Source organism: Amphiura filiformis, chromosome 15 (genome assembly GCF_039555335.1).
Source record: "Amphiura filiformis chromosome 15, Afil_fr2py, whole genome shotgun sequence".
NCBI lineage: Eukaryota > Metazoa > Echinodermata > Ophiuroidea > Amphilepidida > Amphiuridae > Amphiura > Amphiura filiformis.
The window spans coordinates 37,266,612-37,292,502 of record NC_092642.1 but is presented as its reverse complement, the minus strand read 5'-3'; the positions used below and the strand labels follow the sequence as shown (position 1 = coordinate 37,292,502).

The window sequence follows — 25,891 nt, the reverse complement described above, 5'->3', positions numbered from 1 at the left end:
TCATCATCATCATCATCATCAACAACATCATTGTCATCATCACCATATGAAAGAAGATGTTGGTTGGATTTTTTCAGATCAATTTTGATGATGCAGCTTTTAATTGTAACTCCGGCCCCAGGTACCTTAGTGACTACAGGAACCTGGGAGAGGACTCAATTTTGAAAATGGACAAATTCCGTACTGGACCACACTGACTTCAATCACAGATCCTTTATTTCCAGGATCTGTGCTTCAATGCAGGTCACAGCATCTTCAAAATAATAGTGAGCCAGGATCTGTGTTCCTGGGCAAGTCCTGGCCCCCCTACAAAGGGGAATTTTCCCAAGCTGCCATATTGCATTTTCACATTTGGTTGGTATTTCTAGAGTACCACAAGTACTGAAATACATGTTGAAGGTGTTGTGAAACTGTTGTGAAAGAATTTCACAATTTTCACAACGTCTGAGCCACAATGCAACTTTTGGTTGAGTTCCACTTTCATGCTCTCGCCATATCAAAGGTAAAACTCAATAACATCTCACCAGTGTACCTACCATTCTGGCAAACTTCAAAATACCATTGACTCCCTTTCCATTGAACAGTAATAATCTTGACGTATCAGCGAATGTCAAAGCCAACCCATTCAGTAGTATAACCCATTGAGTGCTATCGCTTCCAACGCAAACAGATGATGATTTTGGTTCGAACTTCAAAAAAAAATTAAGTCGCCAACTTTCATTGGTAAGGTTAGGATTGCCTCTGGGATGTTGAAGTAAGTACATGCTTGCCTAGTCTTTGTTCAGGTGTTTTTTACCAAATTTCAGTAATGTCGGAATAGACGTCACATAGCAGAGTATAACAATGAGACTTTACATAGTATATTTCTTATCGTCCCCCCTCTTTTGTACACATCGTTGTACACACGGGTGAAATACGCACATTGCCCCGTGGGTTCAACAGCCTTGTTAATTGAAATTTCACACCCAGTTATGTGACAACATGAACAGAAATGTGTGACGGATGACGGTTTATGGACTAGCCAACGCTGCTGTATGTTTGACGATGATCACAGTGGATGGATTAAACACACATATATATCCACACATTATGAGATGGTGTACTTTATATGCAGACTTAGATCGTTTGGATGGTAATCGTTGAGGCATGGAATGTGTGGGTTTGGTTACAAGATGAGTCAAGTTCAGTCAACAGTAGCTGATTTTTAAGGTGATGGACATCAATTAAAATATGACATTTTTGGCTCTTAGCGGAGCTAGTGAGCCTTAGTCATTGTAGTCAGTGAGGACTGTATTTTTGCTACACATTTTGGCCACTTGCGTTCTTGCTTTTTATGCTAAGGTTTCTTTTGTTAATGATATTTGGCTTTGAAATTACATTCCAAGGTTTGCTTAGTTATTTAGCAATCGATTGCACTCCTTTAGAAGTGAATTTGGGGTGGGGAAAGTACTTATTTTGAAGTGAGAAAAGTCAAAAGTCGTCATGAGAAACAAGTCATTTCTATCGTTTTGCTTGGTTCCCTGTATGCGCTAGAGATTATTTTGGTCTGAGTAATTTAAGTTGTGAGATCATGGCGGGAATTGACGGATTGCACTATTTTTCTTTGGGAAAGTGACCTTTTATCATGAATTTTTGCGGTGATCTCACATGGATAGAAACGTGATTGGATGATTCCTTTGTCCAGATTGTTTATTGAGTTCTCGGAGTTTTGTTACCATGGGACAACACTTCAAAATATTTAGAGACCAGCGGCGTAGTAATTTAATTAAATGAACGCTAAATAACCAGGGTTGCCAAAAAATTCAGCCCGAATCGCAGGTCAAATAATCGAAAAAGTCGCCCAATTTTTTCTTTACCCTTTGTATTCTATGGGGCAGGAAATTGTCCCGGGAAAATCTTCAAAAGTCGCCTAATTGGGTTACCAAATCGCGGGTTTGACAACCCTGAAAACAACGTCTCGACAGCGAAGGTCACATCTGGCTATTCATTATCATTGTTTGTCTGGCACGCTTTCTACAGCGTGGGTTGGGAATTCTGAAAATCTGTAAAATTACAATTTTGCGGAATATAGGGTGGGTTTCTAAAAAGCGTGTGAGCAATATATAATTATAAAGCGTAGGGGTAACGCTACCAATTGAAAAAAAAAATATAATAAAGTAATTTGATGATCTGTTGAAAAACATTCATATTTTCTTCATAAATCTGGAAAGAAAATGTCAAAAATTAATTTGCTGATGTTTTCAATTCATACGACGTCACCTGTAGTAGAATCGACGCTACCGTGAGTTTTATGAATGAATATAATTTTCAGTCTCTACATCAGCCGCTTTGGCCCCTTCGCTCACACTAGAAGTGGAGCGATCCGAACCACAGCGGCCGTGTAGAGAGTATAGACTGACGTATTCATGTATTCAGGATCTCACAGGTATCTCAGCCTTTTGCCCATTTGCCCATGTGTTACTTTATGATAAACAATCTAAAGTCGTATCTTTTCGATGCAGTTGCAGTGATGCAGTTTTGCCAACATTTAATATGTCGCAAATGTTTCAGATGAATAAGAAAATCATGAGTGTTTGATAGATGAGGATAAATTCTGCATCAATTCGGATTCTGAAATGGATTGATGGCGCAGATAATGATAAAATGGACCCGGAAGTGACTGTATGAAACGCCGATGTTCAGTCTTCCGAATTTGATAAAGTAATGCTGTAAGCTTTGGTCACAAACACTGCATAAGGGTGGGGGTTCAATTTTTGATAAAAAGGGTGTCTGTCTAAAAAGTGTGGGGAAATATAAATGGAGGGGTTTGACCCCTGACAAACGTTCGAAATTTGTAGCTGCTACAACTGATCATCACTATTTAATTCACTAGAATCTGTTTGTTTGTCTGTGTCTGCCTCTTCTCTCAGAGACTAGTGTAGTAGTAGCTCGTTACGTAGTGATTCCGTTGTCCCACTGGCCTACAAAACTTAGATTGCATGGCGATCGGAGTGTTATCGTCAGAGCACTAGCATAGTAGGGGAAGCATGTTCCTCAAACTTGGTGGGTGGATGCATCTTTAGTACAACAAGTCACACATACAATATTTTCTCAATTCAATTTTATCCTTTCTGGGTATGACTGATTTTGTTACCGTAAAATTTGTGTCAATTCCCGATATCACATAATAGTACCGTACACTATAAATGCAGCACATTTTGTAGGCTCCAATTGCTGATTACATAAATGAGAACAACTGGTAACCAGTGGCACTGTGCAGTAGGCCTACCGGTCTGTTATTCAATTGCGTTGTGTGTGGGTTATGTGTATTTTATGTGTAAAATGCCTATGCGGCGCGGTGATCCACCCAAAAAACAAAATCATCGTATAGATCCCTGGTACTAGGTGCATCTTGACCCCAGCATAAGTTTGTATTGGTTAGTGGGTCAAGGTCACCTGAGGTCATCCAGGGGTCATCTGAGGTCAAATTTGCAAAAACTGTTGTAGGGGCATGAAACCGTGGGTACAGTCAACATTTGGAGTCAAATTTCGGGAAGGTCATCCGGGGTCACCCAGGGGTCATCTGAGGTCAAATTACTAAAAACTTGTATGGGCATGAAACTTGGTGGGTACAGTCAACATTTAAAGTCAAATTTTGGGAAGATACTAAAATTGTCGTATGGGCATGAAACTAGGTGGGTACAGTCAACATTTGGAGTCAAATTTTGGGAAGGTCATTTTGAGGTCATCCGGGGTCACCTGAGGTCAAATTACTAAAACTGTCGTATGGACATGAAACTTGGTGGGTACAGTCAACATTTGGAATCAACATTTTGGGAAGGTCATTTTGGGGTCACCCAGGGGTCATCTGAGGTCATATTACTAAAAAACTGTTGTATGAACATGAAACTGGATACAGTCAACATTTGGAGCCAAATTTTGTGGGGTCGCATGTTCCTCGAACTTGGCTTGGTGGGTGCATCTTGACCCCAGGCAGAACAAGTTTGTATTGGTTAGTGGGTCAAGGTCACCTGAGGTCATCCAGGGTCATCTGAGGTCAAATTAGCAAAAACTGTCATATGGGCATGAAACTTGGTGGGTACAGTCAACATTTGGAGTCAAATTTTTGGAAGGTCATTTCAGGGTCAACCGGTGTCACCCAGGGGTCATCTGAGGTAAAATTGCTAAAAATGTTGTATGGGCATTGGTGGGCACGGCCAACATTTGGAGCCTAATTTTGTAGGGTCGCACAGAACAAGTTTGTATTGGATAGTGGGTCACGGTCACCAGAGGTCATCCAGGGGTCATCTGAAGTCAAATTAGCAAAAACTGTCGTATGGGCATGAAACTTGGTGGGTACAGTCAACATTTAGAACCAAATTTTTGGAAGCTCATTTCGGAGTCAGCCAGGGGTCACCTGAGGTCAAATTACTAAAAACTGCCGTATGGGCATGAAACTTGGTGGGTACAGTCAACATTTGAAGTCAAATTTTTAGAAGGTCATTTCGGGGTCATCTGAGGTCACCATTTAGAGCAAAATTTTTGGGAGGTCATTTCGGGGTCGTCTGAGGTCAATTTAGATGAATTCTAATAGTTGCCAAGGCTTTCTATAGTTGTTGAAAGCTTCAAATACTAAAAAAAGGGGATTTTAAAATTTTGCAGAACAAATTATTCTTGCTGGTTCAGTAGTAATTTGCACAATAATGAATTATTTTCAGATTTTGCAACTAATAGTAATGCGGCAAAAAATAATAATGCGGAGGAGGAAGATTGACCACCGCATCGAGTTTCAAGGACCGTATTGAATATTTGGGGAATTTTTCAAACTGAAGGTTTAAAAAATTGACCGACCTACCAACCTGTTAGCATTCGACTCCAAGAACAATTGCTTTCCCACAAAAAAAGCGTAGAGCCACAGCGCCATTGGTGCTCTTGTTGTTTGGAAAAATTTGTTTAGGAGTATCATCTTAAAAATCTCTATTGATGGAGCCAATTAAAATGTGGCATTTTTGTTTGGAAGAATTTGTTTAGGAGTATCTTCTTAAAAATCTCTATTGATAGAGCGAATTATAACTTATATTGGCAAATTGGTGGTAACTTTATTACTGGCATTGATTGTTAGGGGCTGTGCAATAATTATGAGCCGGGGGGGGGGGGTAAAATTTCCAAACGGCTCGCCAAAAATCGCTTGCCCCCTCTCGGGATCCCAATTTGCAAACCTTAAATGGACTATATACCTGTTGCTAGCGCAGCGAGCAGGAAAATTTGCATATTTAAGTGTTTCCGTATCAGTTTTTCTAAGCCTTTTTAGAGCGTTTTAAAAGGCGCCCCAAGAATGTGTGCCAAAAATCACCCCCAATTTTACCCTCCCCCAGGGCTCATAATTATTGCACAGCCCCTTTTGTTTTCTTTCCAAGATATTGGCAACCGGGTTTGACAAATTGTTGTATTATCATCTGCTTTGCTCAGCAAAAAAAATATTTTTCTTGTTTAAACATGCAGTTTCTTCTCAACCTGGTAAACTTCCATTGTAAATCTGTGTACAAGTATTGTATTGAGTCACAACTTTTGACTTAACTTTGCTCAATGGCGATTGTACTACTCAAATCATTCTATTCGACCTAGAAGTGACATAATAATCGGACTAACTACCAGAGCAATGGAGGAATACAATTTTTGAGTAGATCACCCTGCACTACAGTACAAACAGATTGCACTAATCACCTGTGTATGTCAGCAAACATAGATTGAATACAATACCGCTCTTTTCAAAGATATTTCTTACAGGTGTGAGTGATCAGCCTTTCTTTGACATCAATGGTTCAATGCATAGGTACCGTATGAACATTGTAGTGCAGGGCGATATATTCAAAATTGTATTCCTCTATTGCTATGGTAGTTAATTTGATTAATTGGTAATTATGTCACTTCTACTGCAAATACAGTGACTTGGGTGATTTGATTTGACTGGATATTGAGTCACCATTTGATTTTGAATTAAAATATGTAATATAGCTTTTGCTCAATTTAGCGATTTTTAGTGAGCTAAAGCACTCAATTAGTATAGTAACTCTGGCTGTTTGATCAAATTCAACCTTTAAAAACCAATCAGAAATGTCTCAACTCCACAAATTCTTCGGAGACTAATACTCTATTGGCTGTATACTAATCAGAGCAAATACTTGTGACAAAATACAATGCAAGGTCTAGAAATCGTTGCCACATTTACCCCAGCATTTATCACATACATTGTCAATGCATGTGCATGTTTTGATCATACTTGTGCTTTTTAATGCCACCTGCATAAGCTGCATCTTCCTATAATCCAAAACTAGGTTGGATCTTCGGGCCAAATTAATTAAAGATGCGTCTAAGAACTCGAACATTGAGATTTGTGAGCATAATAATGCAGTAATCAATGTTTACAACCCCATTTCAGTGCAAACCATTTCCTATGCTATAGTTTGTACGTTTCTGAAAGGGAAAACTCCTAGCATACATTCATTCAAACTTGTCCATAGGGATGTTAGCATAAATGAGTAAATGTAATTATAGGTTTTGGAGGTATGAAATTGGAGAAAGTGCAATCACTGCCAAATAAGAAGTAAATATGTTTATAATTAACAAAAAGAAAGTATACTTCCAAAAAATGGGGAAAATTGGAAAAAAATGATATTATAGCTTAAAAATGTAATTCTATTTACTTCTTGATCATGCAAATTGTGATATTTGTTTGATCTCAAATGAAGAGGTTGCTCTTGCAGTTATGAACAGAGTATAGTCACATTGGCCCTATGGGGCATGGCAGTGCATGTACATTTCATTATTAGTTTTTAATTCATCCATATGAAACTGCTGGCGATGAATTGTATTTGGAATGGGAGCTGACAAATGAACAAGAAAATAGCCGAACGTCAATAGATTAGACCCCACATCAAATATTGAAAGTCAAATATGTTTTATCAATTGCATGTTTAAGGAAAATTTGATTGATTCATGAAAGTAATGTGCAGATCAATTAATCGTAATATATACCAGTGATTTAACTATGATGATTAATAATATTTAATTGATTGGTTTTGAAAAAAAAAGCAAGCTGGAAAAAATAAGAAGAAGACGTGTAAGATCAATTTAATTTACCGCTGTAATCAAGTTATCAGTAATAAATTTAGTTTACTATGTTGTAAATTGGAATGTCTCGGTGATGAATGCTCCATGCTGGCACCCGGCCTCACATTTTTGTCGCTAGGAGTTATTGGCATGTAATTTTCTATGTCAGATGAGACAGTATGTGTGCAGCCGAATATAAACTGAGGTCTGGGTGAGGAAGGAGAGGCCAAAAGAGGCTGCCGTAAACTGACAAACCAAAACAAATTGTGAGGAAGATGGATTCTTTTTAGTTGGATGGGGTAAACTTCTGTCTTCATCTTCAATAACATGGTATAACATGGTAAGCAGTCCAAGTTAGCTCAGTTGGTAAAGCGTTAGACTTCAGTAAGTTCGAGTCAGAGGCAGTCTCTGTTTGTTCTCATGACTTGAGCTAACATGAAATTCATGGGCAAGAAAGTAATTGCTTGTTGGTCTTGGTTGGCCGTATGAGAATTTGGAAGCTGATCCTGGCTGCGATGGTTGATTGTGGTATGAATAGGGTGCTCAGCGAAATCCTTGTAAAGTAATCACTGCACCTTTTTTTGATGGTCAACAAGAGCTTACCAGTCCTGCATGCTTTGATAATGTACTTGACTTGAAATGATGACTCGTTGTACGGCAGAATGTTTCGTAACTATTAGGCCAGCATGGTTGTGCAAGACCAAAAGGTGAGTAAGGAGCATACTGATTTGTAGGCTGGACTTATGGTTTCAGCAAAAATCAACTTGAAGCAAATTCCCTATGAGAGCTGTACTGTGAATTGAACATCGTTGGTTCCAAAAATTAGTGGAATATACCTCATACCTTTGTTAGAGTTTTCTGCAGCTAACCATCAATTTTCAACAAAATTGCAGTATTTTAATAATGTTTATTGTACAAAAATGATGGCTAGATATGAAATATCCACTTCTTTCAAATAGGATATCACCAGAAATCAAAATTATGGAAAAACATGATCAAATCACACTACTGAATTTTACTAAACCAAGAGGCAATATCATGTCAATTTCAAAGACTGAAAAGGCGTCATTAATAACGAAATCATCAAAAGGTGCCGTTTTCAATTCTCTGGTTCATGCCTCCCTTTTCCTGCTCCGTTCTTTAGTAAACAACACACCTAGACAACACAAGCAAGGACATCCATCCGCTGGCTTTAAATTGAACGTCCTGTTAATATCCTCCAGTATTTTGGAAAAGAAATTGCCTATGAAATTGGAAGGTGTGTTGGACGGGTTGTAGGGTGCGTGCTGTAGTGTTGCTTATGGCTAGAGACATGTATAGCCGGCTAGGTTGTAATCTGTTTTGAGGTGAAAGTCAATTACAGGTGAAATTGACCAGTGAATTGGGTTATTACTCATCAATTGAGGTTTAATATTGAGTGGATTAAATTGGTATCTGTTTGGCGGGAGCGAGAGGTGTTTAAAATATGTAATTGGGAAATTGGGATATTGTGTTATGGGGAAATAAGGTAGATTATGGGGAGGGTGAGTCAGGTGAAGTATAAAGGGATCTAGTCAAGCAGGTTGATAGAGAAATGAGAGAAGGGAGGGGCACAGTGAGGGAGGGGGACATAGTGTAATGGGAAGAGAGGATGGGAGAGCTAGGGGAGGGGATTAGGTGGGAGAGAAAATGGGTAGAGGGGAAAGAGTGGAAGAGCGAAAGAGTGTTTCTAAAGAAAAGTCAATTACAGGTTAACCCTTACATCCCAGTTGCTTTTTGGCGAGGGTAAGGAAAGATGAGGAAAGAAAGAAAGAAGAAGAAGAGAAAACTTTTTTATCGGGTGCGGTTTTGAACCTCTGACCCTTCGGGTTTCGGGTGCCACGCCCGTGCACTGGCCTACCTTGCCACGGGGAGTAGCTTGCCCGGCCAAGCTTTCCGTCCCCATATGACTGTTCGCATGATGACGCAATAGCATCATGTGGGATACCTGCTTCAGTGCCTACGCTTTCTGAATTGAGGTTTTTTGATGTTTAGTAAGGTTAGGGTTAAAGAAATTGACCACTGAATTGACCGGTGAATTATCATTTGAGGTTTAAGGTGGTATTGGATGCATTTTCTAGAAATTAGAAAATGCTTTGAGCATATTTTAAACAGATTAATTGAGTAGGGTAAAAGTACACTGATCAATATGCCTTTTGTTTAGACAAATCGTACATACGGTTTCCATAATACATCAATTTATATTTTCTTTGTATCCTATTGTTTTGTCAATAATCAATATAGTTAATGAGCTAAAAAGGACTGGAAAGGCTCATTAATATGTAATTTTGCTAATATTTTGCTAAAATCAATGCATAAATGTTCAGGGTACTTTTATTTTGCATACCTTTGCCCTGAAACTTGGTCAAAGTGTTTCTAATATGTTCTAATGTATTATATAGTGAAGCCGCCATATAATTTGCATATTTGCATAATTAATGAGCTATTTTGCATAAATGCTAATTAATTATACAAATATGCAAATTAAGGGGCGGCTTCACTGTATAATACATTAGAATATATTAGAAACACTTTGACCAAGTTTCAGGGCAAAATTATGCAAAATAAAAGTACCCTGAACATTTATGCATGGATTTTTAGCAAAATATTGGCAACAATTATATGTTAATGAGCTTCTCCAGTCATTGTAGCTCATTAACTTTATTGATTATTGATAAAAAACAGTAAGATACAAAGAAAATATAAATTGATATATTTTGAAAACCGTATGTCCGATTGACTCAAACAAACGGCATATTGATCAGTGTACTTTGCTCTACTCAATTAACCTGTTTAAAACATGCTTAGAGCACTTTTATAATGCCACCATAACCACCTTAACTTTGAGTGGACTGTAAAATAGGTATAGGTATCACTGTAATTAGGGAGAGGTGTATAAAATCTAAATGGGAATTTGGGATATTGTATTATGAGGGAAATATAGTAGATATGGACGGGGGGAGAGAAAAATGAAGTATAAAGGGATACAGACACGCAGGTTGAGAGAGAGATGAGATAGAAAGAGGGAGGAGGGTAGCGAGGGACAGAGGAGGGAGGGGAAAGAGGTCAAGAGGAGAAGGTGGAAGAGAAAGGTGAGGGAGGGATAGGGAGAGAAGAGGAGATAGTGTGTATTTTTGTAGGGGAAAGTTAATGTACCTGTGAAATTGACTATCAACTTGTGTTATTATGCATCAATTGGTTGCTTGCTTAGCATTGGCTGGATTGAGTAGGTATCAATATTTGGTGATGAATAGCGAGAGAGCTGTTGAAAATCAAATTGAAAATTTGCAGAAAAAGTGAGAGAGAATGAGATGAAGAAGTGATACAGAAAAGCAGATGATCAAGAAAAATTAGTAAGAGTGATGAGTGAGAATGTGAGTGATTAAAATTAAATTTGGAAAGGAGAGAGAAGATGAGGGGCAAGATAGATGGGGAGAGAGGAGAGAGAGACAGTGACTGCATGAGACACACATTATGCACACAGATATATAGGTAGGGACAGACAAACTTGCCAAGAGTTATAGACAGGTAAAAAATAAAATGAAAGGCAATGATCATCGATGATGGGAGGGAAATACATTTGGAATCAAATTTCAGAATAGGAATCTTCACACTGTGAAATTGAGTCTTGAGGACTAATAACGCAGCATGATAAACTGATTTTATATTTCACAAAATTTCTAATAAAGTGTATATCCCAGCAGATACTAGTTTCGTCCCCAATGCCTTTAGTTTCCAGGTTAATAGGACAAGGTAGGTTCCCTATTGCTCCGAGCCCTAATACTCTGCAAGAAAAAATAACTCAATTTCTAATAAAGTTGGAGAGGACAACTTAATCACTGCATAGTACCTCAATATCGAGGTAACAAGGAGAACACAGAGAAACGGGAACCGTGAATGGAGGTCAACAAAAGCCCCATCTTGAATGAGGACTTAGTCGATATCCCCCTCTAGCGATGAAACTTTGCGAGAGCAAGTGAATTTGTTGTGATTGTAATCACAGTAACAAATCAATATAAGCGTTTGAGCTGAAAGGATGATGTGATTCGGGTTTCAGCATTTGTGTTCCCCCTTACAAAACTTTGTGGCACCGTTATTGACTCCATTGTTCGGTGTGTGGTGATTACATTTCAGAGAGGTTTATTTTGGCTCAAGGGGCCTGGTTTAATACCTGTTGTCTAACGCTTTGTGTAGTGGTGTCAACTACATACAAAAACATTCAAATGTTACATTGTGTTTATTTTTGAAATCTGTGTACCATGATCATGTTCAACGTGCACTGCAGGTATGTAGTCTGAACATGTAGAAAAAACGCTTTGCCGATTTTTAACCATTTCACTTGTTTTTAAATTCACGATTTTGAGTCTTCTTACATAGACCTATACTTCGAAAGAACATAGTCGCATGTTTTTATTTTCACGGTAGCTGCATTGTGTGCGAAAAGCGTGATAATTAATGTACTGCGAAGATTTTGACTTTTACAGAATACTGTGAAAGTGGAATTTTTTTACAGAACATTTTTTTTGGTAAACAACACATCTACCATGAAAATAAACACATGCAATATGTTAATGTATGTATAGCTCTATATAAGAAAAGAAGTTTAAAATCGCTAATTTAAAAACAAGCAAAGCATTTCAATATCGGCATAGCACAAAAAGCTATGTGTTCGAAGATTAAACTATTATAGTACTTTCAAATAGCAACTCTTTTAGTAAACAAAAGCTTGCTTTGGTGTAAACTTGCACCAGCATACAGAGTTTTACATTTAACAGTGTTGTAGGGATTGACAATGCTTCTAAGGTGTTTTAAGACGTGAGCTACTGTAGATTTAAGAAAGCCATTTTGTGTGCGTTCAACCCAATATTTTGCTGCCAAATTGACATCTTGAATTAGTTCCTAGATGCATCACCTGTACTTGGTTATATTGTGAGAATGAAGTACATGCTTATAATATTAGTGCTGTATGTTTGTTTGCCTGTCTGTTTTTGGCTTGGAAAGTGTTTTTAAAGTAGACTGGTATCATGGAGCTAAGTTTATGTTCAAACAAACAAAAGCATGCCAATTGTCATAAATGAGAATATTAAAGGTGATAGTTTGTTTCATTACAATTGAGAAACAAAATTGACGTCAAATTTGGTGATTTTGCCACCCTGAAATTCACTTTGCCCCCCCATGCCCCGAAAAATTTCCTGGTGCAGCCACTGCCTGTTAATATCTTCAGAGAATAGTGGATCACCGGTGTTCTTAATGCTAGAGCATGATCACCCATGCTGCATCTAATAGTTACATAATACATTTTAAATAAAAGTGAAAAGTTGCACCACCTGTTGTGAAAACATGAACTTTACATCACCATTCACAGTAAACCAATTGCTACATTCATCTCTTTTTTTCCACAACCAAATAGCAAGGAATAAAAATAAACCCACTCCTTTCGCTCTCTCTCTCTCTCTCTCTTCTTGTTAGTTTTGTAGTTAGTATTGATGTGAAATAGCAAACTGCCAGAATCAATTCCACAGTCATGGAGACTATGTTTATTTCCATGACATTTACATTTTCTTCTGATAAATCACACACAAGGGTAGTATCAAATCAACACTGATTGATAGGGATTGTATGGATTGAGAGTACTGTCTCGACTGTATGATGTTCACATAAACAAATTTCTTCTTGGGGTAAAGCCGAGTTGCACTTTGCATAAGCTTTGTTAATATTTTTGTGTACTAGACATTTCTAATCTTTAGATAACATGCGCTATTGATCAAATGTTTTGGACTGTAGCTAGACAATACTTCATCTGTGGAGTACATCCACTTTGCATGTTATCCGGTATTGAAGCATCTGTTGATATGAGGAGTAAAAGTACCAAAACTGTTTTCCTGTGGCTCAGAAAAGAGCTGTTCAGATGATGAAGAGTCAATTTGATCCGGCGGGTCTCAAATTTGGTTTGGGTGTGGATATGCGTCTGAGACTCTGAAAAACTACCTGACTTTAAACCAAATTTGACGAAGAACAGATCCAAAATTATATTAATTTAAAGAAAATTTGTGCATATTTTGCTAAAAATCTTCGCAATTTTCCAGAATATTATGAAAAGACACCCTGTCTTAAACTAAATTTTAATGAAATTGAGGGCCATCAATAAACCAGAATGGCTGAAAATGCTCCCTGAGTCTAAATTAAATAGCTGAAAATGCTCCCTGAATCTGTTGCACATCCCCTTACCCGCATTTCCACTAAGAACCCTTCCCCAGGTTGGATTCAATGACATCCTTATGATCCTTATGAATGATATCTTTTTCTACTCTGCGTTAATTAAGGGTAAAGATTTTGGAAGATACATTTGCTGTATTAATTTTTACTACATCACCACCCTGTTAGAGACTTCAGAAGCTTTTCTTACAAAAAGTGAACTTGTTGATTTTAGACTTAAACATTTATTGTCTTTGCAGTGTTGTTTTGATTGTCATGTCCAGTGAATTTACTATACAACCTAACCAAGGTACCTCACCTTACTTGTGAGTTTGGCCAAGATGTAAAAAATATACCCATTGACAAATCAAACCAAACAGTCTATATTACAACAACAAAACCCATGTATTATTCAATGTCATGGCTTGCGGGGAAACACTAGCTTTACAAATGCGTACATGTTCTCTAAGGTTAGTGCAAATATGCCTTTGGGCAAGTACGAAATGTATATATTTTTTGTGGCCAAAATGTTTTTTTGTTGTTGAATGGGAAATGGTTTCAATAAGAACTGAAAAATTGACACAAAAATTAACATTATATACAGATGTGTATTTGAATTTATAAAATTAGTCAATTCAATTTCATTGCCGTATGTATCTTGAATTATTGAAAGTGAGTTAAAAATTTCAAAAGGTAGGAACAATATTGATTGATTTTTGAAAGTGTTTCAATTGTATGATGCACTTGGATCCACAACATGCTCATCTATCAGGGCACAGTTCTTAAACCCCAATACATTTGTACACTCATTGAATGACCTTTGAAAATGTTGGTACAAAAACTCATACTCTGCAACTTGAGGTCAAATTTTGCACTAAAATTATGTAATTGAAGTGATTGGACTATGCCATTGGCATGAGGCTATTTAATTGTGGTCCATAGTGATGATAGTGTGTAATATGGCAGGGTTATTTGATTGGGGAAAAAACATGATGGTGTGAAAATACGCTACACAAAAATGACCACAGTATGTTTTGATAAAGCGAAAGCACAGACAAGCTGGCAAAACTAGTATCGTCCAGCCGACCGACGAGCTGCCTGTGATGTGAGAACACCTGCGATCAAGAGTCTAACAACATGAAGTCATGCTTATAACGTGGCTTGAGGTCTGTGACATCGAAACGGCTTGCAGGCTAGATGGTGAGAAGTAGTGGGTAGTAGTAGTAATACAGACTGTATGTAGGTAGGTGAGAAGGAGGTGACCGCTCGCTCACACACATTGCATTCATTCCATGCAATTACGGTATGGTTTTGAATTTTGCATCGTATCATAACTGTGACAACGTTTATGCAGGTCAAACATTACAGTGGTCGTATGAGTAATTTTGTTTTTCAGGAATATCAAGAACGAATAATATTTTTTTGTTTAGGATTATGCGTGTTTAGTTTGTGAAACGTAAGATGCATTGTAAATAATCAAAGGCACAAATTGCGGCGGTGGAAATTCCAATCAGACTGTGATGCTGGATACTTGATACGGCTCGGATCAAAAGTAAATTACAGTGGATGGACGGAGACGGGAGATAACAACATAGTGTGGATCAGTCCTCTCATCTCCGTCTCATTCTTATTGTCAACATCTCTGTCTCCTTTTCTCTGATTTCTCTTTGTAATGTGCTGCATCACCCACTCAGAGCTCAGATGTCACTCGTCTTCTCTCTCTGTCCATCTCGTGTCAGAGGTGAAAGGAGGACGAGGATGTTGCCGTCGGCGAGCGAGAGATGCTGGTTGGCACTACATATTATAATAGCCATGGAAACATAGAGCTACAACTTAAAGCTGTGTTACCTGTCGTGTAAATAACATACAGACATAGACGAGAGTGTACGCAAGGAATAGAACTTTTTTTGTTGTCGTTCGTGTGGATTATTTTCCATGTCTGCTTGAGGGTAATATACTAGTATTGGACCTGGCAGTGAGGAGACTGGGCCATGTTGTGCACATGTGAATGTAGGCTGTAGTGATAACGGCTTGATTTCTAGCAGACCGGTTGAAGTTGTATGTATGTGGGCAGTGGTAGATTTACCTGTTGGACATACTTTCTAGTGTATGTATACTATGTACTATATTGTGTTGTGCTATATGGTTAAATGAGAGTTGCTTGTGAGGGACAGAGTAAGGGTGAGGATACCTCAAACATCCTTTGTAAAAAGGAGGGTGTCTGCATCAGCTAGGAAGTACATCTGTATTAGATCCTTGCAGAATCTGTGATGTAAATACATTCATCTTTGGATCTGGATTGGTTTCAAGAGTGCATTAATGAAATGGAATAAAACAATCACTTGTAAAGTATCATGAATATTATGTAACAAACTGTTGAATGTGAAAACTGGGGGTGAGTAGTGGAACGATGGATACAAGGATGTGTGGTGGATTTGGGCTGCATTTTCAGGCTTTTTGGTATAACTTTCGGTCACAATTTTCAGACTAATGTTTAAATGGGGGGTTTTTCAGACTTGTTTTTAAAAAAAAGGGTTTTTTAGCAAATTGTGTGAAATTTTGTGAGAATTTGGCAAATTTACTGTATTTTGAACATAATTAATTGTAAAATATTATATTTTGAGTCTCATTTTTCGTCAAGTTTGGTATATTATTGGGGTATGTCTTATGAATCCCTGCTGCACATCCCCCAAAGAACCCACTGGTTCATCTCCATTGGGTTATTCCAGTTGAAATCCATACACTCCCTATGGAAGACATGACATTAATCTCCCACGTAGGGGTGTAGAGTCACCCATTCAGGGTAATCACATTTGAAATTCACACTCCCTGTGTGGAAGATTAAGGCCATGTCTTCCATAGGGGGTGTATGGATTTCAACAGGAATAGCACTTTTCATCTCATCTCAATCTTGTTTCAATCACACTCTGCTTGAACACTAATGTACTATTTTACTATTTATCCACTAAATTACTTACTATGGACAGGTAAAATGGTTTATAGTTAGAAATACACACTTCTACTATTAGTGCTAAAAATATTGTATGAAATTCTTTCGCTGGAGTTGATCAAGATGAAATTACGGCCAGTATTTATTTTTCCAGCTAATTGGCTTTGGTAACATAAGATAGCCATATGTGCCATGGGAAAAGCCTATGTGGGGTCATTGGCTGTGTGGGAATGAACTGTGTGCAGGAAATGGCAAGGATGTAAGCTGGCAGGATTAATCTTGAATTCAGGTTTTTTTATCCCCCTTTTCCTGTACAAAAGTATAGAAAAATACAGATTTTCAGGTTTTCTTATTATTTCAGGATTTTCTGATAGCAATTACATCCTTGTCAAAGGTCATTTTATGCATGTAGAAGCCTATTAGGGTTAAAGAACCATGCACTGACAGATGAGCATGTTGACTACTCAGTGCCAGAAGTGGGTAAGTGCAATAGCTGCCCTGTGAACATTTGGCAATTTACACACAGTATATTGTATTCATCTACACATGGCAGCTACACATGGCAGGTATTGCACTTACCCACTTCTGGCACTGAGCAGTCGATGTGTGTGATTCTAGTGATTGTATCGTATGAATTTGAAACAACTAACAGTGTTTTCTCTGCTTTCTTTTCATATTTTTCTTTGTAGATACTGATGTTGAGCTAACAGAAGTAACGTAAACGAAATGCAAGTGACCTAGATTGATCCGTACTACTTTTGAGCAGCAGCCATACACACACTCTTGGAGCACATCGATTTTTGTCATCACATAAGCACCACCCGGCTTCTTCTAGCCATGCTTTCACACACAATTAGCTCATAAGGATCCGAGAATCATAATGGCGAAAGGGTGTCTGATGAGAGATTGCGGGTGAATTTTCTTTTAAAATATTTTTACCTCTCTGACTTTGTAATCATCATTTTTTGCATGGACCGTTTGAATTTTACGGCGAATGGAACAATAACTTGCGGCAGATATGATTAGGCGGTTGCGGATAGGCGCTGTGATACGGTGTATCACACAACCGACAATCAAAAAAACATTTATCGTGCTGGTGCTACTATGCTTGTTTTCAATTTGGATGTTGGCATTTCAAATTGCCTCTCCTCGAAACGTTAAAGATGACCACAGAACTAACCCCGAAGTGAAGGGGCCAAGACACTCCCCACGGAAAGTGGCGGAGTTCAACCAGCCGAGCAACGTGCAGCAGGAGACACCGCAAGCAACCAGTAAACAACAGACCTCAAAAATTGCTCTGCTGTTCGTCGAGAACTCCGCATCACCGCTAGCCAGTAACATCACTTCGGTACTGGAAGCAAACCGGATTAAATACAGAACCGCGATTTCAAATCTGGGAGATATACCACATCTTGCGTATAATAAATTGGGGCTGTATTCAGTGATAGTATTTGAGAATGTATTCTCTTACATCAATCTACCCCCACCACATAGAGATACAATTGACCAGTACTGCAGATTATACAATGTAGGCATCATTGTGTTCACCCCACCAAAGAAGGATGTGGTGGGCGATTATTCCTCGCAAGTCGGGGATTTCCCTCTGTACATAGATCAACATTTGAGTCTAATGGAACTCACATTAAACACAGCTAGCAACATTTATCGTATAACGAAACCGGGACAGACTCTAAAAGGGCCCCTACCCGGGGACGATTGGACAGTATTTAGAACTAATCACTCAACGTATCAACCTATAGCGGGCAAAAGCGGGTAGCCACCGCAAAATTGCACAGTTGGGCAAAACTCTGGAGCCTATACTACATACCACTGTCCTTCATGACAGAGGGACCCTTGATGGTATTCAGAGAATATTTTTTGGTGGCGATTTTCACTTGTGGCTGAATTATCTCTTGTTTTTGGATAGTGTACATTATTTGTCGTTGGATAGAAATCTTGGTCAGACTTTGGAGCGGTACTTTATGATTGACGTAGATGACATATTTGTGGGGTCACCAGGAATACGGCTTAAGCCAGAAGATGTTGAGGTGAGTGTTGTAGTGATATATACTTAGTATGGAGATTATAGCTGATTTTTGGATATTTTTTACTCCTCTTAAATTCATGGGCTATTCCATTTAAAATCCACACTACCCCTGTGGAAGATTTTGGAAATATCTTCCACAGAGGGAGTATGTTTTTCAAATGTAATTGGTCAAAGTTAATCAGTTTGAACCCATACTCCCTCTGTATTATAGCTTTACGTATATCCACAACTGGAGTGAGTATTTCAAATGGAAGTTACTCAACTGTCTATTCTATTTGAAACTCTTACTCCCTCTTCCACAGGGGTAGTATGGACATTGAATGGAAAAAGTCCATGTTACATGTTGCTGCCCAACACAAGACTTTGGAACTTCCATTCCAGTTATAGTGGTATGATTTGAGATAATATTTAGAGATTGCAAATAATGCAACTTCACCATACATGTATTGTATACTCTTTTGAATATCACCTGTGCAGTGCAGTGACCTAATTTCAAAGGAATCCGTTGGCATAATCTGCAAAGCACAAGTCATATTATCAAAATGCAATCTATAAAATGTGTGTACATGGTATAATATCAATCCTATGTGGGGAAACAGAAGTGTGTAAAGTTCAATAGGCAAAAATTACCCATTTCAAAGCGTGCAGAAGATAGAACCGGCAAAAACACATGACAACTGAACTGAAAAAGTATGTAAAAATAACAACAGGAACCAACTACATCGAAGTGGTTACGTAATTCTCTTGGTTACCTGATTACGCTATTTTGGTATGCCTTTGAGTGCCATATACTTTGTGTGGTGATCGTTTTGATCGTGGTTCATTACTCGGCGTGATCCCGTTGGCATAGTAACATTACGTAACTTTGATACTGAATTGGAACAAGCGATGTGTTTTTTGATGTGTTTTATGTCCTTTCCTGTTGTATTTCTCCCAAATTCTTTGCACGTTTCTTACAAAAATGATGAATTAAGAAAAAGAAACCTACCATTGGCAAAGAATGAAATGCCTAACATAATTTTGATGCATCATTGGTACAAATGGCACATTTAACAGAATCATACACTTATATTCACATTAAGATTATGACAGTTTTTACCAATTTTGCATTTTGCCACAGGTAATATTTTCTTACACTTTATGGCTAGTGGTATTTTTAGATTGAAATATCTCAACTCAATGTATATGTATTTTGTATGTTATGATGATTTTGAAACAAATTCAAACTAGGTCGCTTCAGAATAATAGCAAAATTTTATAAGCCATTAGCAATTTACTGTGTGAATGTGAAGACCAAAGATCAACAAAGTTTAATAATATATTCATTTGAAAGTGAAATATCACATTTTCATTTCAGATTTGATTTTATCCAAACTTCCCCATACCAGTATATTATATGTTTTATGATTTATTTTTTAAAAAAAGTCAGAATTAGGTCACTTCAGAATAATGAAGAACAGAAAAAAACCTCAGTTTTTAAGACAAGCTAGCTTGAATAAAGGTTAATAGCATTACCATTTCAAAGAATAGAACACATTTATTTTTTGGTTACAAGATTTAAAGCGAGTATTAGAGAAGCCAGACAGCAATTTTCGATTTTTACAACAGTATCACTTAAATGTCAGCGTCCATACACAGAAACCCTCTAGGGGATAGAGATGTAGTTTGGGTATCCGCAGTTGTCGTCGCAAACGTAGAATTCAGCATCAATGAAAATTGGTTTAACAAACGAGTTTACAATTGAGGATGGTTTTCAATGAAAGAAATTGTCAACTTGTCGATGGAGGCCTGTCCTATCTTGCCTGTTGGCATACTAATGGATGAGGGAACATATTACAACAGATTTCTCCAACAAGACAACTTTTTTCCCGTTTTAATAGAGAGGTTTTCGATATTGACTGTATGTTCAATTTAGCTGGCATTGTTGCAAGTTATCAATTGATGGAGGTGATAGACACCCAGTTAGGAAAACAGAAGACTTGTAAAGGAGAGTAATGGGCTGTTCCGGGTGAAATCAGTACACCCCCTATGGAAGATATCACCTTAATTTTCCACACAGGGAGTGTGACTTTCAAATGGAGCCACCCAATCAGTGTCGTCTGCTCCAAAATGAGTTGTTCCACCTTAATCTTCCACAACATTACATGAATGGATAACCCGCTTGAAATCTACACCCCCTGTGTGGGAGATTAAGGTCATGTCTTCCATAGGGGGTGTATGGATTTCAGCTGGAATAGCCCAATTGAGGTTGGAGAGCATAAAGAGAAAGCTGAGACACTAGAGGATGTCAAATATGCTCATAGTCGGGACACAGTTCTTTAACCTCAATACGCCTGTGTACAGTCAAAGAATGACCTGTAAATGTGCTTATGAGACCGTTTTAGCTCACAGTGAGAAGGGTGCAAGAACTGGGTCTGGTTCACCCAGGTCAACATCTACCAATGTTTCTTAATGATTTTTCCTCCTCACAAGTTACCTCTCTATTTATATCCTTACAACTCTCTTCCGTACACGTTACCCTCCATCTTTAATCTTATGGATGCGGAGATAGGTCAGATGCTTCTTACAGGATACTTATTTTTAAGACCAAGTATTTTTTGTGATATTTAAATGAACATGACAATGATGGCAGAAAAGTGTATACAAACATACCTTATACTTACTATTGGCTTTCAATCTATTTTATACATGCATGACAAAGATAGGTGTTCCTGAAATGGGTCTACATGTACATGTATGTTTCGCATGCAAAAGCATGTTGCCTCTTAAAACTTGAAACAACCTAGTTTTGGTGAAGAGGAAAGAATTAGTGATTGAAGTATGTTTGACAGGAGGACTTGACAGCGCTGGTACCTCCATGTGATATCATTTACCTTCTTGAATTTGCTCATTTAAATTGCTTGTTGCACAGATGGGACTATATTAGCAGTGTTGTGATCCTTCAGTCCAAACTTTGCCAATGTTGAGTGTGTGAGGTATGGTAGTGGGGCCAATACTTGAGGTTTTAATAGATCTGTTTTGTAAATAGTCATGTTAGCCTAATTAGTATGGCGCTGCAGAGACTCTGGTGCTTTTGTGCGTGGCAACGCAAGCCTCCTTAGTTTGCTCTTGTGAAATAAAGTTGAGCTAGTTTGAAACTCTCCTTGACAATGAATTTACAACTGATAGCCTCAATTAACCCCAAACTCGCTTTTTGTGTAAGTGGAACGGAAGAAGGAATGGTGGAAGAAGGAAGATGAAGTTGATTTCCCCCACCCCGGGTTTGAACCATGGACCCCTGTCTAGAGCTGCATGTGCCCATATTAAATGGCACACAAATATTGAATGCCTGAGCATGCAATGGTAAAAATACAGGACAATGTCAAATTCCGACTTTTCTGAATGAAATGGAACAGTCCAAGTTCCTGTATAAATTTAAATTCATTGTACACTACCCCAACCAAATATGTGACTCCTCGCCACAACTGAGCCCGGATGTACGCCAATCATCATTTTGAGATATTCAACCAAAATATTCTGCTTGAAATTAGCTTTAAAATGATGTATATCATGTCTATAGTACTTGACATTTAAGTAGTGAAAAATCAATAAAACAGTCAATAAATCCTTTCTTTCCTATTGTTTATTGTTAAGTTCGATGGAGCATATCTCAATAGTGGCACTGGCGACATCCGGGCTCAGTTGTGGCGAGGAGTCACATATGTTATTGTTAACAGCAAATCCAATAAACAATTTTCTAGCCCATTTGTTTTCTGTCATGCAGCTCATTGAAAAAACATTTAGGTCCCTGCATGCATTACATGGATACATTGGCTTTGAACTCTATGCAGCACCTTTAGAAATCCCTGGTTCATTCTGCACAAATCAAGAAAATATGTCAAGCTGATCCTATGGAAAGCTCACTGTGTATATTTGAACACATGTGTGTTGCAGGTGGAGGTATATTTGGCCGAGTAAAAAATAAAGTTGGTTTCTCGTCCCCTCCAGCTTCCGTTTTTGAGGCCACTGGGCACTGGCCACTTCAAATTTATTTTTATTTATTTTAAATTCAGTTATTTTTAAAGATATCTAGGAAGTTGAGATACTTTCTATATAGCCTTGCTACTATACAAGAAACACTTCTGGAAGGTTCTGTGATCATTAGAGGAGGCCCGGGGAGGAGGCTAACCTACCAGAACAATAAAATGAAAAAGGCCACCTCCTTTTTTCAGGCATTATTCTATACGCTAATGAGTAAATACAGGGCCCAATATGGGTATTTACACCTATATTTCGATAAAAAATAAAAAGACTCATCTCCTTATTTTTTGAAAATCCGGACGAGGAACATGTTTTTATTTTTACTCTGCCTTATGCAGCTCTGCAACAGGCCATTTTGACAAAAATTGACCGATTGGTTTAGCCTACGTGATTGCATTACAGCAAATAAAGTTTGATTTTGTGAATCAATTAAAACTTGAAATATTTTGCACAGTTAGTTTTGAAAGAGCAGAGGTTACTGTAAGATTGTATACATTTTCTCTTCCAGTAGAAATAAAAAAATTGAAAATGATGTATTTATACCGACTGTTTCCCTTTCCCCCTCCTCTCACTCTCGCTTTCCCCTCCCACTCTCTCTTTCCCTCATCTTGTTTTGTCTGTCTCGCTCTAGCTCGTTCACCCTTCTTCAGTCCTTAGTCCTCTCAAAAGAAAAAAAAAGATGCAACTTTAACACCAAACATTTTGAATGACAAATTTTACAAAGTTCTTTACTAGTTGATCTATGCTTTGCAGCTGAACATTGTGCAGCTAAATCACTGTTTACTAGGTTTGTGGTCTTTAACCTTTAGAAGGTAATCCCTGAATTCACAGTTGAGCAGGTGATTTCAGGAAAATACACACTGCTGGACAATGCTATTCACTCTTATATTTTATTTTCATGGTTTTATTATTTAAAGGTAGTACTAGTAGAGTAGAGTAATAGTAGTGGTGGGGTCAATTTACCAATTTACACCCAAAATCAAAAGCAATTTCACTTTCAAACCAAGCTTGTTAAATCCCATGCGTTCCCTTACACCTCGTTTACTCCAATACATATCCTTTAAATTTAATATTCATCCCTTCGTTGCTGATGAAATTCTTTGAACAAATCAAACCCCTTGCATTTCCTCACATCACATCAAGCTCACATTGGGCGCCCCATTCCTTTTTTAAAGGAATTTTTATTTTATTTAAAGGTAGTACTAGTAGAGTAGAGTAATAGTAGTGGTGGGGTCAACAATGAAAAATGAATTTCCAGGTGCATGCCAGGGGGTGAGAGCACCTCTGGTGAACACCAAAAGTTTGTAGTGGATACCGGCTGCGCTTGCATCCACTACTCAAAATATTGGACCTGTCTGTCGTCCATCACACCGTAGAGGATAGTAAAAACATAAATTCCTATCGTTTATTTTCTAAATGAATTTCCAGGTGTGTGCCAAGAGGTGAGCCCCCCTCTGGTGAACACCAAAAGTGTAAAAATCTGTGTTTATTTCAGGTACATTTCAGTCAGTCAGTCCCCCCTGGTATATTCTCAGTCTCAGGGTTGAAGGTTTCTGCTTTTTGCTTTCCATTTGCCAGAAATGTCTATACACCCCCCCCCCCGCTTTGTGCAAAATGCTTCCTATTCACCCCCTGCACATACTTATTGCATCCCTCATCACAATCAGATAAAAGAAACCATTGTTGAAGCGAACTAAAATGTGACAAGTTAATGTTCTGAGGGGTACCCAATAGGCAGTGCTAGAACTGAAAACATTACCAAATTTATCCATAAGGCAAGGTGAATCCCCTTGTTCAACATCACACAAGAATTTCTTGTAGCTTTGATTGCATTGCTACTATAGCTAAACAGCCAAGGGAACATGCTTTCTATTCATGGATAGAATGGGGGAAAGGCTATACTCAGTTCAGAGCTTGACTTCCGAATTTCAAATTATTTCAAAACTGATGGAGATCGAGTGTTTGTCTTGTTGTTGAAAATGGCTGGGGTTGAGCATGGGGCACTGGGTTAGATGTTAGGTTAGGTGATACATTCTTTGTATTGGGATAATAGGGGTTGTGAGCATGTAAGGAATTTCATCCAAAGAAAAATGCAGAAAACTACTGTTGGTCCCCTGTACCCCCAACCTCTCTTCTATTGGTAAGTGTGTTTACATGTTGTGAGCCTCTCATTGCTAACACAAGGAGAATGCATTGCTTACTTGCATAGGCATTTTTTGCCCTTGCTCTCTTCAAAATCACTGCTTCAAATTTCAAAATGAAAAGCTAAAGGCACCTTAAATAGCAGAGACTCTGTGCTGAGACTTCTTGATACCTGTATGATGATCTATTTTTGTATATGTGTTTGCTGCTTTCCTGTTTCCACTTCTAATTCCACTTTGCCTGAACCTGATTTGATGAAAAAGAGACCCCCACCCCCCCCAAAAAAAACTTAAATTTTCAATCATTTCTGTTCAAAATTGCTGTAAATTTGCCAACTTTTGGAAAATGTTTTGCTAAAAATAATGAGAAATCTGACCTTTTTCCAGATTTCTCAAGAATGTTTTGAAAAATTGCCCCATCTGTGAACCAGTTATTTGAAAATTGCTGCCCAAAAGTCTGAAAATGCTCTTCAAATTGGGTGCACATCCCCTGTACTCACCTTTCAACTAAGAATCCACGCCGGCCCCTGGTATTGTTAAAAACTCTAGGGTTTGAATCCTCCAAAAATTGCAATGTTGACTATTCATGCCATATTACATCTCCCATGTATTTGTCTCTCTATATGTTTATACTGAGAACTTTGTATTTTTATCCGGTATTAGCTGGTAACCCACAACCCACAACCAGTATGTTTCTACTGATGCTTGCTGAAAATAAGGGTTGTGGACTTGTGGTGTGTACCAGAAGTACTGAAAATGTTTTCCTCACCCTGAAGCTACTTTTAAAGTCACGATGGGAAACATAAAATGCACATAAACGATGTGCAACACCCAGTAACCTTGTGTTTCCACTGGCAGAAATACCAGGTGCCAGGTGTCTACACCACATCAATCCGAACATATCTGTTGCTACTGAGCATGTTAACCGGTAACATTTTAAGCTAAACCGCACCACCCGCCAACCTTTCCCCAGTAAAAACATGTAGTCAGATTATGTCCTTCAGCCTTTTCTTTTCAGTAGTGAACATACTGTAGTAGGATTTTCAACTCTCGTGTTCAATTACTGTAAAGGCATCGCTGCCATTTCTGAATCGGCTGTCATTATTTGGTGTTGTACCTTGAAGGTAATTGCTGATGGATATAATTGTAAAAGAATTTGAAATGAAGATTGAGGAAGCTACATGCATACATGGGATGTTTTTGGCTTTGATAGCCGGATGCTATTCTAATGCATTGATTTATTATAGAAAGCTTAATGTAAAGTAAACAGATGAGGCCTAAGTATATTTGATTTAGCTTGTAATGGAGTTAGTTGGTAGATGATCTTGATCCTGGGGTACATCTCCTTCCTTGGGGTCTCTTTGAAACAACTTTCAGAAGAATAAAACAAAAGAAGGAAAATAAGTACAACTTTCTGTTCTAATATCTAAA

The 25,891-nt window shown here is 38.1% G+C and overlaps 1 protein-coding gene across 1 annotated transcript in view; it reads left to right on the top strand.

Annotated features, from left to right (window-relative positions):
• LOC140171580 (bifunctional heparan sulfate N-deacetylase/N-sulfotransferase 1-like) overlaps nucleotides 1-25,891 on the top strand; it is a 163,386-nt gene that overhangs the window by 101,478 nt on the left and 36,017 nt on the right. Inside the window, 2 exon segments of the mRNA XM_072194856.1 lie at nucleotides 16,942-18,013; nucleotides 18,015-18,300. Of these exon segments, the coding sequence (XP_072050957.1) occupies nucleotides 17,271-18,013; nucleotides 18,015-18,300 (1,029 nt within the window). The 5' untranslated portion in view covers nucleotides 16,942-17,270.